Genomic DNA, 14993 nt, shown 5'->3' with positions numbered 1-14993 from the left:
TATTAGTAGTAAAAGGAGAAGTGTGTACAACACAATAAACCTGTGCTGCAGCCCCACAGCTGCACTGAGGCTCCTGAGTGAGGGATCTGAGGCATCGAGAGCACCTGATGCCACTGTACTCTGTACTGATCAACAGCTAAAAAGAGTAGATGGGGGCATGTCTTAGGGTTTCTACTAGTGTGAAGAGACACCATGACCATGGGAACTCTTAAAAAGGAAAAGCATTTAATTGCAGTGGTTCACCTTTCCAGAGTTTCAGTCCTTCATCACCATGCTATGACATGGTGGCATGCAGGCAGACTTGGTGTTGAAGAAGAGCTGAGGTCTGCATCTTGACCCACAGGCAACAGGAAGTGTCTTTCTCACTGGGTGTGACTTAAGCATCTATGAGACCTCAAAGCCCGTCTCCACAGTGACACACCTACTCCAACAAGGCCACACCTCCTATTAGTGCCACTCCCTTTGGGGGACAGTTTCTTTGAAACCACCACAGGGCACTAGTGAGGTAGTTCAATAGGTAAAGGTGATTGCCACTGTGCCTGATGACCTCCGAATTCAATCCCTAGAGCCCACATGGTAAAAAGAGAGAACCAATTCCCATACCTTGTCCTCTGAATTCCATCTCCACTGCCACTTGTCACACACATGCATACACATAGTCGGTCAATAAATTAATTTTAAAATTTTTAAGTAGATGGTGACAGAGCCTGGAGCAGGGTGTTCCAAATGTCTGTATCCATGTGGCTAGGCTTTTGCCTGGCCCATTCATGATCCTATGTAGTCAATCTTTTGAATGGACACTGGGTGGGGCATCAAAGTGGAAGAGAGCCCCGGCCTTTCCTACCTATAGGAGATAAGTCAGGGTTCCCAGTAGATGTTGTGCCCTGAGCCAGCCATGCTGGAAGAACATCAGTATGGGGGCCACCTCCCTCCCTAGCCGGGCCCTAGGAGCGTGCATTGTGGCCTCTTCTTTGTCGACCTGGGTGCTGGCTGTCCTATTTTACCACTATTGACCCTGAAGGCCATCGAGGAGGGCACGCTGGAGGAGATCGAAGAGGAGGTCCGGCAGAAGAAATCCTCACGCAAGCGCAAGCGGGACAGCGAGGCCGGCTCCTCCACCCCGACCACCAGCACCCGCAGCCGTGACAAAGATGAGGAAAGCAAGAAGCAGAAGAAGCGTGGACGGCCTCCTGCAGAGAAACTGTCCCCAAACCCTCCTAACCTTACCAAGAAGATGAAGAAGATTGTGGATGCCGTGATCAAGTACAAGGACAGGTAAGCTGAGGCAACAACAGAGGGGTCCCTATTGGGTGTCTGTGAAGCGTAGAGCATAGAACCTGGCACTCATCAACACTGAAGGCCTATGTTTTGGCACCCTTCTTCAGAGGGCTTATGATCTGAAGCAGGGATGCACACAGGTGTCTTCCACCGTGATAGGGAGGGAACGGGTGGCAGGAGATAGAGGCAGGCATGTATGTGTTAGCAAAGGTGGTATATGCTGTTGGTCTGTCTGAGGAAGGACTGGTCTGGAAGGACAGGCCCTGCAGTAGCAGCAGTAGGTGTAGCTGTTGGAATGGCAATGATGTTGAGAGGTTGTGGCTGGGTGGATCATGGTAAAGAGGCCATAGGACTGCAGCCTCTAGTGTTCCTGCTGTGTGTCTGGTTCCCCTCTCCCAGTGTTAAGGGTCATTGAGATGTTGAGAGTTTGTGGGCCTTGTCTTGTTTCTTGCCAGGTTTTGTTCTTGGAGGGAAGCCTGTCTGATAAGATTTGCCACACATGAGGTAGTCCATGTTTTCAGCTGTGGCCAAAGCTGTCAGACTACTGTTCATGTGGTTCCCGTGCAGGCCTTGACTAGCAGGAGATGGACGCATGAAGCTTGGGACTTGCTAATCTTTCCATTGCATGATGTCTTAATTCACCTTTCCAATGCACACTGGCCAGTGCCGGCCCCTTAACTGAAATTTTTTCTGGACAGAAAAATTTGCTTCTCTGACTCAAGCGAAGTATGAGCCATCCAGAAGGAGAGTTAGCAAGTGTGTTTGCCAAGAGTCCACAAGCGCAATAGTTTAGAGTGATGGTGGTGCCTAAATCAGTGAGCACAGATTGGCCAGAGAGATGGCTCAGGGACAAAGTTGCTTGTCACCAAGCCTGATGGCCTGAGTTTGATCCCCAAGACCCAGTTGGTGAAAGGAGAAAACCAGGTTGTCCATTCTTGACTCCATTATACACATCTTGGCACCCATTCCCCAGCTAGATCTGAAAATGTAGTAGGGGTGGATGGAAAAGAGTGACAGCCCTGATTTGCTGCAGTTACCTCTCAGGCAGATTCCACACAGAAAGGAAATGGAGGAGTACTGTGGAGAGAGACTTGCTTGCTTAAATACTTGTTTTAGATATGGAGTGTGTAAAAATCCAATGGAAATAACTGGCCTCTGTGATTTAATTCTCCTTTTTTTTTAAGTTTTAATTTTTAATTTTTTTTTGTGTATGATTGTGTGTCTGTGCACATGTGCCTTCTAACAATTTTAAGTTCTTTTGAGGAAACTTAAAGCTAAAGTGAAGGAGACTGCTGAAGGTCAGTGGGACAGCAAGGTGGCCTTTGAAGTGAGCCCTGCTAAGGTTTTGGATAGCCACTTGAGAGACGGTAACCCTTGACCCTTTTACGTTCTCCTTTGAAATAGATTATGATTGTAAAACTGAGAAAGGTAAAGTGTTCTAGGAGAAACCACCAGTTAGGTTTTTTTTTTGTTGTTTTTTTTTTTTTGGTTTTTTTTTTGGTTTTTCGAGACAGGGTTTCTCTGGCTTTGGAGCCTGTCCTGGCACTAGCTCTTGTAGACCAGGCTGGCCTCGAACTCACAGAGATCCGCCTGTCTCTGCCTCCCGAGTGCTGACCAGTTAGTTTTTGATCCTGAGTCTTCCCTTCAGGGGGACGCAAGCCATCCATCATTAAAGGCTAAGAAATTAGAGTTCAGAAAATCAGTTCAGCACAAGGTGACTCCCTTACAATAATGCAGGCTTTTTCCAGACTGAGAAGATGAGTTGATACAAACATGGGCAAGGGTGTGAAGACATGCCTCCTGAAAGGATTTCCTGGTGACCCACTCACCATGAGATGTGAGTGCCAGGGTCTCTGCGATACATCAGAATATCAGGCAATGCACACAAAAGCCAGGGTAACTTAGGTGCTGGTACACCTTTGTGGGCCCAGCTTTGAAATGGGGATGGGCTGAGACAGGATGATCACAAGTCTGAGGCCGACCTGAGCTACATAGTGAAAACCTGTCTCAGAAAAGAACAAAAATGAGCCACAAGGTAGCTTAATGGGTAAAAGGCCCTTGCCACCCAACCCAATTGCCTGAATTTGATGCCTGAGACCCACATGGTAGACAAGTACTGACTCACAAGTTGTCCTCTGACTCCATGTGTATTCTTGTGGCACACATTCCCACATGTACACAAATAAGTAACTTTAAAAAAAATGGAGCCGTTGCTGGAGTATAACTTTAATCCCGGCACTTAGGAGGCAGAGGCAGACAGAGCTCTGAGTGAGGCTAGTTTGGTCTACATAGAGAGACGTTGTTTCAAAAAAAAAAAAAAGAAAGAAAAGAAAAAACACTAAAAATAAAGTTATAATTTTTCCAATTAATATTGAGAATTTGAAAGACTGCCCCTGACAGGATATCCAGATTTTTGGCCGTTGATGGCAAGGTCCTGAAATGACTCAACCTCATCCTCTCAGCTGAGCTCGGTGTGCAGTTTCCTCTGTGCTAGTTGCTATGGCCCAAGTCCATAGCAGCAGGGTTGCAGTCTTAGGCAGGAGTCCATCCACAGGGCAACTGTAACCTGAGAGCTCTGAAAGCAGAAATTGCTGCTACCTAGAGGGCCTTTGTCTACAGAGCACCATGTACTTCAGTGTGGATGAGGTTCCAAACCTATCCATGGTGCTGGCTGTGGGCAGCAGTTCCTTCAAGTGGGATCTGCCTGGAAAGCTGTCTGAAATGTTAGGGGTGTACATAACAATACAGGAGGGGCGTGTGTAAGAGACTTCATAGGCATTGGTTGTTTTCAGAGGAACCAGTTTGTTATATGTGTATTCTGTGCCCTACTGAGAAAGCTTCCTTCCCTCATGCGATTATCCATGAGATGACAGGTGACTCACCCAGCAGTAGAATAAGCAGGCTCCAGTGCACAGATGGTTAGTAAGGTGACGACTCAGAGTTGGTTTGTCAAAATGGCTCTGTTGCAGGGCACAAACAAACTCCTTGGATGTGGTAAGTATACAACCTGATGCTGAGCACCTTGCTGGGGTGCTTATAGCTGACCCTGGGGGCAAGATGTCTTGGAGCTTGATGCCTATTTCTAAGTAGCCTCCCATCTAGGTTGGATAGTGTCATGGAGCCCAGAGCTCCCCAGGGGGAAAGAGTGTAACAGGATTGTAACAGATTGTTGGAAGCAGGTCCCTTCACCCTAACAAGGGTTGCTGATGGCTACAGTCACATGTCACCTGAGGAAAGTCAACATTGCCTCATTTTCCTGGTCAGAAACTTAACTCATTTGCCAGAGAATTTCAAAAGGATGTTTAGGTACAACATTGACTCATTTTGTGGATATGTCTGACACTTAACTAAATTTGCTACTAGTAAGATGAGCACAGCTGTGGGACAGCGTGGGGAGAGCGGCCAAGGGTGTCCACAACTGCGGTAACTGATGGAAGGCCTTTAGTAGCAGCAGCTCTCTGGAGAGGCCTCTCCCCACTGTCCCTCCCTTCCTGGTGGCATCACAGACATTGCCAGTTTCCCTGCAAGTGTAGAGACAGCCAGGGATGCTCCTGGGCACTGGGAATTTCATTGGGGCTCTCTCATGTATGTGTGGCTGGCTGCTCACATGGCTGGCCTCTGTATCTACCACCTCTGCTAGTCAGTCTGTCCCAGAGCCACCAGCCTGGATCACAGAGCCCTACCCCCTCCAAAATGTCAGCACCTGAGGGCAGAGGCTACAGATTCTTTATGACGTACTCGTCATCCAGAAGGCTCTGAGCCAGCTCTGGTCTCTGGCATGGTAGGCAGTATTCACAAGTCAGGCCTAATATCTCTTACCCCTTTGCAGATATGCTGGGGAGAATAACATTTTAGCATCAAACTTAGTTTTGTTTTTTTTTTTTAGACAAATGCTCTCTATGTAGCCCTGTCATCAAAACTGCTTTCTTTTTTCTTTTATTTTTATTTGTTTTTTGTTTTGTTTTTCAAAACAGGGTTTCTCTGTGTAGCTTTGAGCCTGTTCTGTCCTCACACTCACTCTGTAGACCAGGCTGGTCTCAAACTCACAGAGATCCACCTGCCTCTGCTTCTCAAGTCCTGGGAATATAGGTGTGCACCACCACTGCCCTGCGCCTTAATACTTGACAGACACCAAAGAATGATTTTGAGCTAGACCATAGACCTGCTTCTGGGTGATGGTTAGGTTGCACGTCCATTTGGCAGCCTCCAGGAGCTAGTGCTGCTGGTTTCAAGACAAACTGCTATGGAGAGGCAGGGAAGCCCTTGCCATGTCAGTGCTGCTGGCCATTGAGGCTGTGGCTTTCTGGCCCAGCTTGAGTTAATACCCCAGAACTAAACTTGTCTCCTTTTTATGTTCTCCCATAGGTGCTGGTAGCCAGTAGGCAGGGCCTACTGACCTTGGTTCCATAGCAGCCACTCGCAGTATACCTTCCTGCTATGGCACACAGTGGGTAGGAGCTTGAACTGTGTGACTCTTGAGTCGGTGCACAGGCAGGCAGAATTGAGCTCATGAGCAGAGCCCCGGGAGAAGAGGAGGATCCCTGCAGTTCAGTCCTCTCTTCGTATTAGAACCTGCCAGACTAAGAGGAAAGCTGTGCCTGCCTCCTGCAGAGCCGAGCACCATCCCCAGCTAGTACTGCAGCACACAGCCAGTCAAAATGAAGTGGGAAAAAGAACTTTTTACTTTGAAAGTAAAACACGGATGAAAATTAAGTATGGACTCAGGAGTTAGGTTGTACCTTGTCCTGGACCATGGAATATAGCAAGGGCACAAATCAGCTCCTTTCAAGTGCATAGGATTAGGTTCCAGAGCACTGTAGGGTGCCATCTCAGCTAGCTGGCCCAGGGGAGCATCCTGGACCTCTCGACTGTCCCCAGGGCTGTGCACTTCCCAGAGCCCTTGCCGCTGTGTAGACTGTGTATTCCACACTGGTGCTGAGGTCATAGTAACAACATGTTTGTTCCACAAGTTGTGCATTGTGTGTTATATGACAAAAAGATGTGGTGTTTGCACTTGACACTCCAGGGTGGTGGGCACACGTTTAAAAGTTTTGAGTTGTAGATTTTAAAATTCTGTTCTACTCCTGTACCTCAGTTTCCAAATGAAGAAACAAGATTGAAAGGTCAGGCATATGGGAAAGTGAGGCTAGGTAGGATGAAGCCTCAGGCCCAGAAATACCCAGCACTGCCTGGGACTTCTCAGCAAGCCATACTGTCTCCTTCCAGCCCCCACTCCGTGTAAAGAGACAGGAGGCAGATGTTTTTCAGAAGAGAGAGGCTGTCCTCTATGCAAAAAAAAAAAAAAAGCCAAGCTGTGGGTTGTTGCCTGCCTGAGGTACTTCTGTGATTAAACCTGTCCTCCTGAGTAATGGAGAGAGATGGGCCAAATTAGCTCCAGGGTTTTCTAGCTCCTAAACCTTTGAATGACATCTGGGCTTGCTGCCTGTTGGTTCTAGGTTTGTGGCCAGCGCCATCTGCTTAGCACCTGGCCCAGAAGCTGCAGCAGACTTTGGCAGATCAGGTGAGCCCTGGCCAGGCCACAGACAGAGCCCACTCTGCAGCTCAGGAGAGCCTTGGCCTGCTTCCTTGTCTAGACACCTAAGACTCTGAATTCACCTTAGAATCTACCTGAAAAAGCTCCATCTATTCTGTTTAGAAGGCAGATTCCATCTTGGGCTTCATGCCCTGGGCCAAACATTCCTACACCAAGGAAAGCAGGTAGCTGATAAAGAGACCAGTGATCAGTTCATAACTCACAGGCAAACAGGCGGGGCTGACAGATAGGGTACTGGATGGAGTCTGGAGCAGCTGGGTCCTTTGCCCTCCTGCTCTGTTCCCTGCAGTCAGCAGCCTATGTCCCTGTGAAGGCCTTCCATTTGGTAGAAGGTCCCAGGTCACATTCGCAAAGTCTCCACATATGGTGTATAGGTTACCCTCTATGTAATGAGCTCAGATCCAGTTACTCCCAGTCCATATGCTCTGCTAGTCCAGAATACCCCATCACTCTTTGGCTCCCAAGTTCCTGATGCCTCAGAAGAGGATTGAGGTGTCCTGTGACAGCGAAATTGCTCCACAGTCACAGGTGGAATGCTGACAAATTCAGTCTGGGCTGCTGTCACTCAGTACTGCAGACAAACCTTGGGCTTCCCTCATCTTGCCTCTAACCTCAGTCAACCCACAGAGCCATGGCTAGCCTCGCTGTCCCTTTGCTCGGCTTCCTAATTCTCAGATGCTTTCCTGGCATAACCGTGCGCCTGTCATCTCCTGTTCCATTCTCCACTTGCCTTTACCAGTGCCATCTCAGGACCTATCAAATGAAGGTGTTGAAGTTGTGTCCTATACATTACTGAACTCCGTGGAAGGTCTTCCAGACTTATTGAACCCTAGGCTCAGATTCCATTGTTAAAAACCAGCATGCTACCATAATAAGAACTTTGGTTCCAGGGCTGGTCTGTGCGTCTGAAGCCGGAGTATTTATTTGCCTAGTATGCATAAGATCTTAGGTTCCATCCCCGCACCTGGAAGTGCACGCCTGTAACCGCCAGCATTAGGAAAGTGGAGACAGAAGGATCAGAAATGATCAGGGCCAGTTTGGGACACAAGACTTTAAAAGACTTGATTTGTCACTTGTGGTGGCACACACCTTTAATCCTAGCACTTAGGGAGGCAGAGGCAGTCGGATCTCTAGGTTTGAGATGAGTTCCTAGACAGCCAAGGCAACACAGAGAAGCCTTATCTTGAAAAGTAAAAAGAAAAGACTTTGACAATAGCTGTTCCTGAATGCCTGAGCTGGTGTGGACGAAGGCCCAGCCCATATGGTGGCAGTACAGTCGAGGGCCCCACATGGGCTGCTGACTCCCAAGAGGGCCTGCAAACCAACTCAGAGTCCTCCCTGGTAGGACCTCAGTGACTGCACCCTGGCTTAGACAGTGTCCCTCTCTGTAGTGATAAAGTAGGACAGTATCTTCTCTAGGAGCTGACAGAGAAGCAGAGCAGCAGCCGTGGTTCCACCCCCAACTGTTGCCCACATCGTTGACTGTTAATAAAGCAATGAAACTCAACAGGGAAGCCATGGCCATGGTCTGCACTCCTGTGTCTGGTTGAAAGAGGGCTCTCCTAGCTTGTTCATGCCATCCAGACACAGGAAGGTTCAGGTTCCCCTTCCCTCAGTTCTCATCCTACAGAAGCATTCGTTGGCAAACCCTACAGAGAAGCATGGATAGGCACATGGTGTCTGCAGGGAGCTCTGCAGTGGATCTTCTTTGTGGTGAGGTGGTGTGCAAGGGACAGCGCAGGCTCCTCAACCTCCTGCACATCTTCCTTCCTTTGTGCTCGTCTCAGTTTGTGGCTCATGGTTTGCCCTGAGTGAGGAGACAGTCAGGCAGGACTGGGTGGGAATGCTGAGTGCAACTGGAGAGAACATATGGTGACCAATCCTCAGCTAGTAGTGTGGGGATGTTTTCAAAGTACGTGTCTCTAACCAATCTGATGCTAGGCAGATGCCTCTTCAGCAGGACAAAGAACACCTTGAAGAGAATGAAATGAGCCGCACATCGAACAAGTGTTTGCAATAAGCGAGTTCAAGTCCCCTTCCCAGATAGATGAACAGTGTTCTGACAGTGTCTGGAAAGGTTGCAGAGTGCTAGCAGCCTTCTATATGGTGCTCAGCTTCACTGTGCACCCAGAAACATGAGTCGGACCATAGAGATGCCAGGTCATAAGCCTCACTGCAGAATGGCTAAGGAAGAAAAAGCAGTCATAGCCCCAGGCCATCCATCTGCTGCCAACTTACTGCCTGGGAGGGTTTCCTATGACCAAGCACTTCCTTTTCCAATATGTGTCCTCATTTTATTCCTGTTGCTGTGATAAAACACCCTGAAGATACAGCTTAAGGAGAAAGCGGTTTTGTAGCTCACAGTTCCAGGTCACAGCTCATCGGAACAGGGACGTCAAGACCATTTATTTCTGACATCCAATTCCATTACATCTGGTCATGAGCAGGTCTCCGAATGCAAATGTGCTCACTCTCTGCATGCTTACAGTCTAGGAAATTTTCTGCAATGGAAGGGTCCAACCACTCTGTTAACACAGTCAAGAGTTTTCCACAGACATGCCCACCAGCCAACCCAATCCAGACAGCTGTTGGGTTGGTTTGGTTTGGTTTGGTTTTTTCAAGACAGGGTTTCATCTCTTTGTACCCCTCACTGTCCTGGAACTCATTCTGTAGATCAGAAGAGCCTCAAACTCAGAGATCCACCTGCCTCTGCCTCCCGAGTACTTGGATTAAAGATGTGTGCTGCCACCACCCTAGCAGCTACTGACTTCTTTTTTGTTTATTTTTGTTTTTCTGTGTTGATTTGTTGAGACAGCATTTCTCTTTGTAACCCTGAGTGTGCTAGAACACTCTCTGTAGACCATGCTGGCCTCACACTCAGATTTGCCTGCCTCTGACTCCCTAATGCACCACTGCCACCCAGTCCAGCTGCTGGCTTCTTAATACCCAGTGATGCGCCCCAGTGCCTGTTAGCAGTAGCAAGATTTGTCACTTGTGACTCTCAGCATGATGCTACATCAACATAAGGAGAATAGACTCAGCTAATTCCACCCCCACCCTCAGAACCACTCCAGGACACAGGGATGGCAGGATCATAGGCCTCTGGGTGTAGCTCCATGGCTGAGCATTTGATTAGAATGTGTAAAGCTGGTTGAATACCAGCATCGTGAGAAATGTGTGGATGGAGCCAGCACCTTGGGCCAGAGGTTACATTTGCATCAAGGTGAGGTGTGTGATAGGCTTTCCTGGGGAGGGGCATTCAGTGCCCATGTCAATGGGCAGTCTTAAAGAGCTTGGAAGGCTATTCAAGTGTGTGACAAACTACGGTATGTTCACCTCTCACTGGCTAGGAAGCTTGGCAAGTGGGCCCGGGAATGGAGAAGGATCCTGTAGTAATAGGGAGCGGCGGGGCTGCGTTCCCAACACCCCAGCCCGGCCTGCCCGGCTCGGCTTCGGCTAGCTTATGCCCCAAATAATTACACGGACACTGTATTCTTTTAAACACTGCTCTGGCCCATTTCTAATCATCTGTGTAGCGCCCCTAGGTGCGCTTACCGGGAAGATTCTAGCCTAAGTCCATCCTGGGTTGGAGCTTCATAGCGTGCGTCTTCCCTGGAGCAGGTAGCATGGCGTGTCTCTCTGAGGTGTCTGCTCCCGAGAGAAGAGAAGCAGAGTCTGACCTCACTTCCTCTTCCTCCCAGCCTTCCCTTCTGTTTACTCCACCCACCTAAGGGTGGGCCTATCAAATGGGCCTAGCAGTTTCTTTATTGCTTAAACAATGAAATCAACAGATTGATATATGACACTCCCACATCACTTCCCCTTTTTCTGTTTAAACAAAAAAAAAGGAAGGCTTTAACCTTAACATAGCAAAATTACATATAACAAAACAGTTATCAAGTAAAAGTTACATCAGAAACATTTATACATATAACAAAATTGACCGTAAATCTCTATCAATAAAGCAAAATCTATACTAATGCAAATTATTCATGTCTATATCATATCCCCCTTTAAATGTAAAAGAACATTTATAAACCATATTTGGGAACATGGGCGCAGTTTTTTCTCTCCAAACTGCTTCCTGCTGAATGGGGGCGTCGTTAATCAGATTATTTAGGGTGTAACCTGTGTGCCAGGTTTATCTCAGTTGGCAGTTGAGCAAAGCAATTTTCTGAAGATGTTCACAGCAACTCTTCAGGAGGACGTGGTCCATCATACCAAATTGGAATAGAAGAAATGAACAGGGTCTCATCCTCTGTGAAAACAAAAGAAGACTCTCTCCAAAGCATCATATCCTTAGACCCAAATTCTGAAGTCATACCCTCATGATATCCGTTCTGGTTCCACTTGGCAGCCCATATAATGAAATGTCTCTCTGTACTTAGCTCCTTCACAGTCAAAAATTTTAAAGAAAACACAATGTACATAATCCAGACTCTCTGTGAATTTTCCATCTTTACGCGGCTTATTTTTATTTATATCTATAACTATCTGTACTCTGTCTCTTTAAAGACTTTACTTTTACTTTTTTCTTTTTAAACCATTAACTTTATTCTCTATATTCTTTTTCTTCTCTCTCCCAAGCCAACGTACATTCATCCAAAAGTGTGACTCATTTAGTGGTCTGAATCTGTCCTATTGTGAATCTGCAATTTTTTACTATCCAGGAGCACTTTTGATTTGTGCCTTTAAATCACTAGGCGCTTAAGAATCTAAGATGTGACATTCCTAGGTTAACTTTTGCTTTTTGAGCGTACATCTGTAGACCAGGCTGTCTTTGAACTCTCAGAGATCCGCCTGTCTCTGCCTCCCAGGCATTGGGATTAAAGGCGTACACTACTACACCTTGAACTCACAGAGATCTGTTCGTCTCTGCCTTCTAGGCACTGGGATTAAAGGCGTGTGCTACCACACCTTGAAGTCACAGAGGTCTATCTCCCTCTGCCTCTCAAGTGTTGGGATTAAAGGTGTGTACACACAACAACTCTTCCTTTTTTTGTTTTTTGCTTTAAGAACTTCAACTTTCAGCTTGCATATATTTTTAACACACTTTAAACCATTCAGAAGTTTTCTCTGTCTTTGAATCTCTCTTTACTGTATATCTCTCTTTTTCTGACCACGTGAGTCTTTAATTTACCAAGCAATATCAGTAGGACTAAAGGCGTGGCTTTGCCAGCTAGATCCAGTCCATTCCTTAGCTTTTCAGCCTCATGGCGGAAATACAGGCTGCAGCCATGTTTATAGCATTTCAAGGTCCCTGCCAGCCAGCGAACTACAACAGACAACACTCAAGTCCTCTCTCTGTAGCCGGCCCTCCTGCCTCAAACAGTCAGAGTTTGCCCTGGCAGGATGGCCCAGAAAGCCGGCATTTTTAAACGGCACAGCTTTTTTCCTGCTACGGCTGAAAACCGAAAAGCATGTGTTCAGCTTTTCATCAACACTGTTTAAGTGTTTTGTGGCAGGACCTCTTAATGAGCCGCAGAGTTTTGCAGCTAAAGCTGAGTCAGGAAGCCTCTTGAGGCTACCAGGTAGGAGCGGCACTCAGCACTTTAATTCTGAGACTGAGCGTGCAGCACAGAAATTCTTTTCATCCAAGTAACATCCAAATCTGACAGGCAGAGCACTGCGCAGTCTGAAAACACGTCCCTGTATGGCGGCAGGAATCCGCCATGCTCTTCCGCCTGCCTAAGCCTGATTCTGCCTTCTGCCCAGGAGCAGGCGGGGAGCTCTGAGTCATCGTCAAGGTCTCAGAGCACTCTCCTTCCGATCCCAAGCGGGAACACAAACATAAAGCCAGAGTTTGCACTGGCGGCAAAGCCCCAGGAATCCACACTTTAAAATAACGCAGCTTTTTTTTCTGCTGCTGTTGCTGAATCAGGAAATCTCTCTACAGCACGCCACCAACAAACAGCAAAAATCTGTGTTAAACTCTCTCTCCCTTATTTTTAAGCCTTCTCAGGTTTTTTAAGTGGGTTTAGTTAGCCACACGTCTGGGCGTCATTTGTAGTAATAGGGAGCGGCGGGGCTGCGTTCCCAACACCCCAGCCCGGCCTGCCCGGCTCGGCTTCGGCTAGCTTATGCCCCAAATAATTACACGGACACTGTATTCTTTTAAACACTGCTCTGGCCCATTTCTAATCATCTGTGTAGCGCCCCTAGGTGCGCTTACCGGGAAGATTCTAGCCTAAGTCCATCCTGGGTTGGAGCTTCATAGCGTGCGTCTTCCCTGGAGCAGGTAGCATGGCGTGTCTCTCTGAGGTGTCTGCTCCCGAGAGAAGAGAAGCAGAGTCTGACCTCACTTCCTCTTCCTCCCAGCCTTCCCTTCTGTTTACTCCACCCACCTAAGGGTGGGCCTATCAAATGGGCCTAGCAGTTTCTTTATTGCTTAAACAATGAAATCAACAGATTGATATATGACACTCCCACATCAGGATCCAGCATAGTACTGTATCACAGTTGTGAAGTTTTAGCCCCCAAAGTATGATGGCATTGACAATCCGAGAGGTCCTCACAGCAAGTGCCTTGCCTTACCTGTGCACAGTCCTAGGGTTCACTCATGTTTCTGAAAAGGGAAGGGGGCTGTGTGGGCCCTTATTCCTCAAGGGTGCTGTTGTTCCTTGGGTTCTTGGGACATGCATCTATGTTTCCTTCCCAGGAAGAGTCTTGTACCATCCATAGTCTGTCTGATCACAGTTGTCAATCTTCCAAATGGATTTATAGCAGAGGACCATCATCCACCTGGCCTGCATCTAAGGCGTAGTGTCACCATGTGGGGTTCCTGCACAAAGGGAAGTGTCTGCTTGCCTGGTGAGCTGCGTGACTTAACTTGCTCTATCCACATAGAGCTGCTATCAGCATCCTTCGCTGCTCATCAGGATGAAAGGTGGCCTTGAGCTGTGCTGCCAGCTGCTGTGTGATAGACAGCGCTGGCAGGATAGCTTGGAATGCACCATCAGCAGTACCAGAGCACAGAGAGCTCGGATGGGTGCTTTGAAGATTTCTAGAAGAGGTGGTTATGGGGAGATCTCTGTGATTTTGAGACCAGCCTGGGCTACATAGTGAGTTGCAGGCCACCCAGGGTATGTAGATGAAGGGACCTCAGAAACAAAAAAGACAATTTGCCAGTCTCCTCTAGCTAGTGGTTCCCAGCCTGTGGGTTCTGACTCCTTTGGGGTCGCATATTTATAGTATGATTCATAACAGTGGCAGAATTATAGTTATAAAGTAGCAACAGAATGCTTGCATGGTTGGGGGGTCACCGCAGCATTAAGAACTGTATTAAAGGTCTCAGCTCTAGGAAGATGAGAACCAGTGCTCTAGAGGGACAGCTACTCTCTGGGAGTACCATCTTCAGACCACAGGAGAATGGCTGCAACAGCTTTTGTCACCTAGCCTAGTTTCATTTCTGTTAATGTGGTAAAATGCCATGACAAGAAGCAACTAAGGAAGAAAGGGTGTCCTTAGGTTCAGGACAATCTGTCATTGTTGAGAAGGAAATCAAGACAGGAACTAGTCCCATCACAAGCACAGTCAAGAACAGAGAGAAATAAACACATGTCCTCTGTTCTGCTTCTCCATTCCTGCTCAGTTCAGGACTTTCACCCAGGGAATGATGCTGCCCACTTTAGGCTGGGGCTTCCTACATCGAATAGCACAGTCAAGGCAATCCCTCATAGGCATGCCCATGAATCATCATCATGGGGAATTGGAGGCAGGAGTCTCTTCAGAATTATGGAAGTGGCACTGAGCAGAGCTGAAGGGGAAATGAACTGTTTCCAAATGCTCAAGACTCTTCCTTCTGCGTTTGAGTCACTAGATTTAAAGATGAAGGAAGGCGTGCGCACCTTTAATCCCAGCACTGGGAGGCAGAGAACTCTGAGTTCAAGGCCAGCCTGGTTACAGGACAGAGAAACCCTGTCTCAAAAAAACAAAAGAAGGGGCAGAGGATGAAGGGAACAGTGGCACCGTTCTTCAGCCAGCCTGCCACACTGGGGACATCTTTTTATGGAGACGGTTTGCTGAGCTGTCCAGGCTGGCCTTGAATTCCTGGGCCCCACCAACTTGGCAACTCCTATTTATGTCTTTGCCTACCTGTCTTGTGTTAGTGCGAAACAGTTCTTGCTAAGGAACAGAGTTAGATGAATCCTTGCTGCATCAA

The 14993-nt window shown here is 47.7% G+C and overlaps 1 protein-coding gene across 10 annotated transcripts in view; it reads left to right on the top strand.

Annotated features, from left to right (window-relative positions):
• Positions 1 to 14993, top strand: part of Smarca4 (SWI/SNF related BAF chromatin remodeling complex subunit ATPase 4) — a 101724-nt gene that overhangs the window by 81053 nt on the left and 5678 nt on the right. For 5 of the 10 annotated variants that reach the window (XM_075966597.1, XM_075966594.1, XM_075966593.1 and 2 more), the window contains one exon: positions 1022 to 1275. In XM_075966597.1, the coding sequence (XP_075822712.1) occupies positions 1022 to 1275 (254 nt within the window). Of the gene's footprint in view, positions 1 to 1012; positions 1276 to 14993 lie in introns of all 10 variants that reach the window. The other 5 variants (XM_075966595.1, XM_075966592.1, XM_075966590.1 and 2 more) reach the window with 1 other exon arrangement.

This window comes from Microtus pennsylvanicus, chromosome 3 (genome assembly GCF_037038515.1).
Source record: "Microtus pennsylvanicus isolate mMicPen1 chromosome 3, mMicPen1.hap1, whole genome shotgun sequence".
Lineage (NCBI taxonomy): Eukaryota > Metazoa > Chordata > Mammalia > Rodentia > Cricetidae > Microtus > Microtus pennsylvanicus.
The sequence above is the reverse complement of the archived record's forward strand: the minus strand, read 5'-3'. Positions and strand labels throughout refer to the sequence as shown.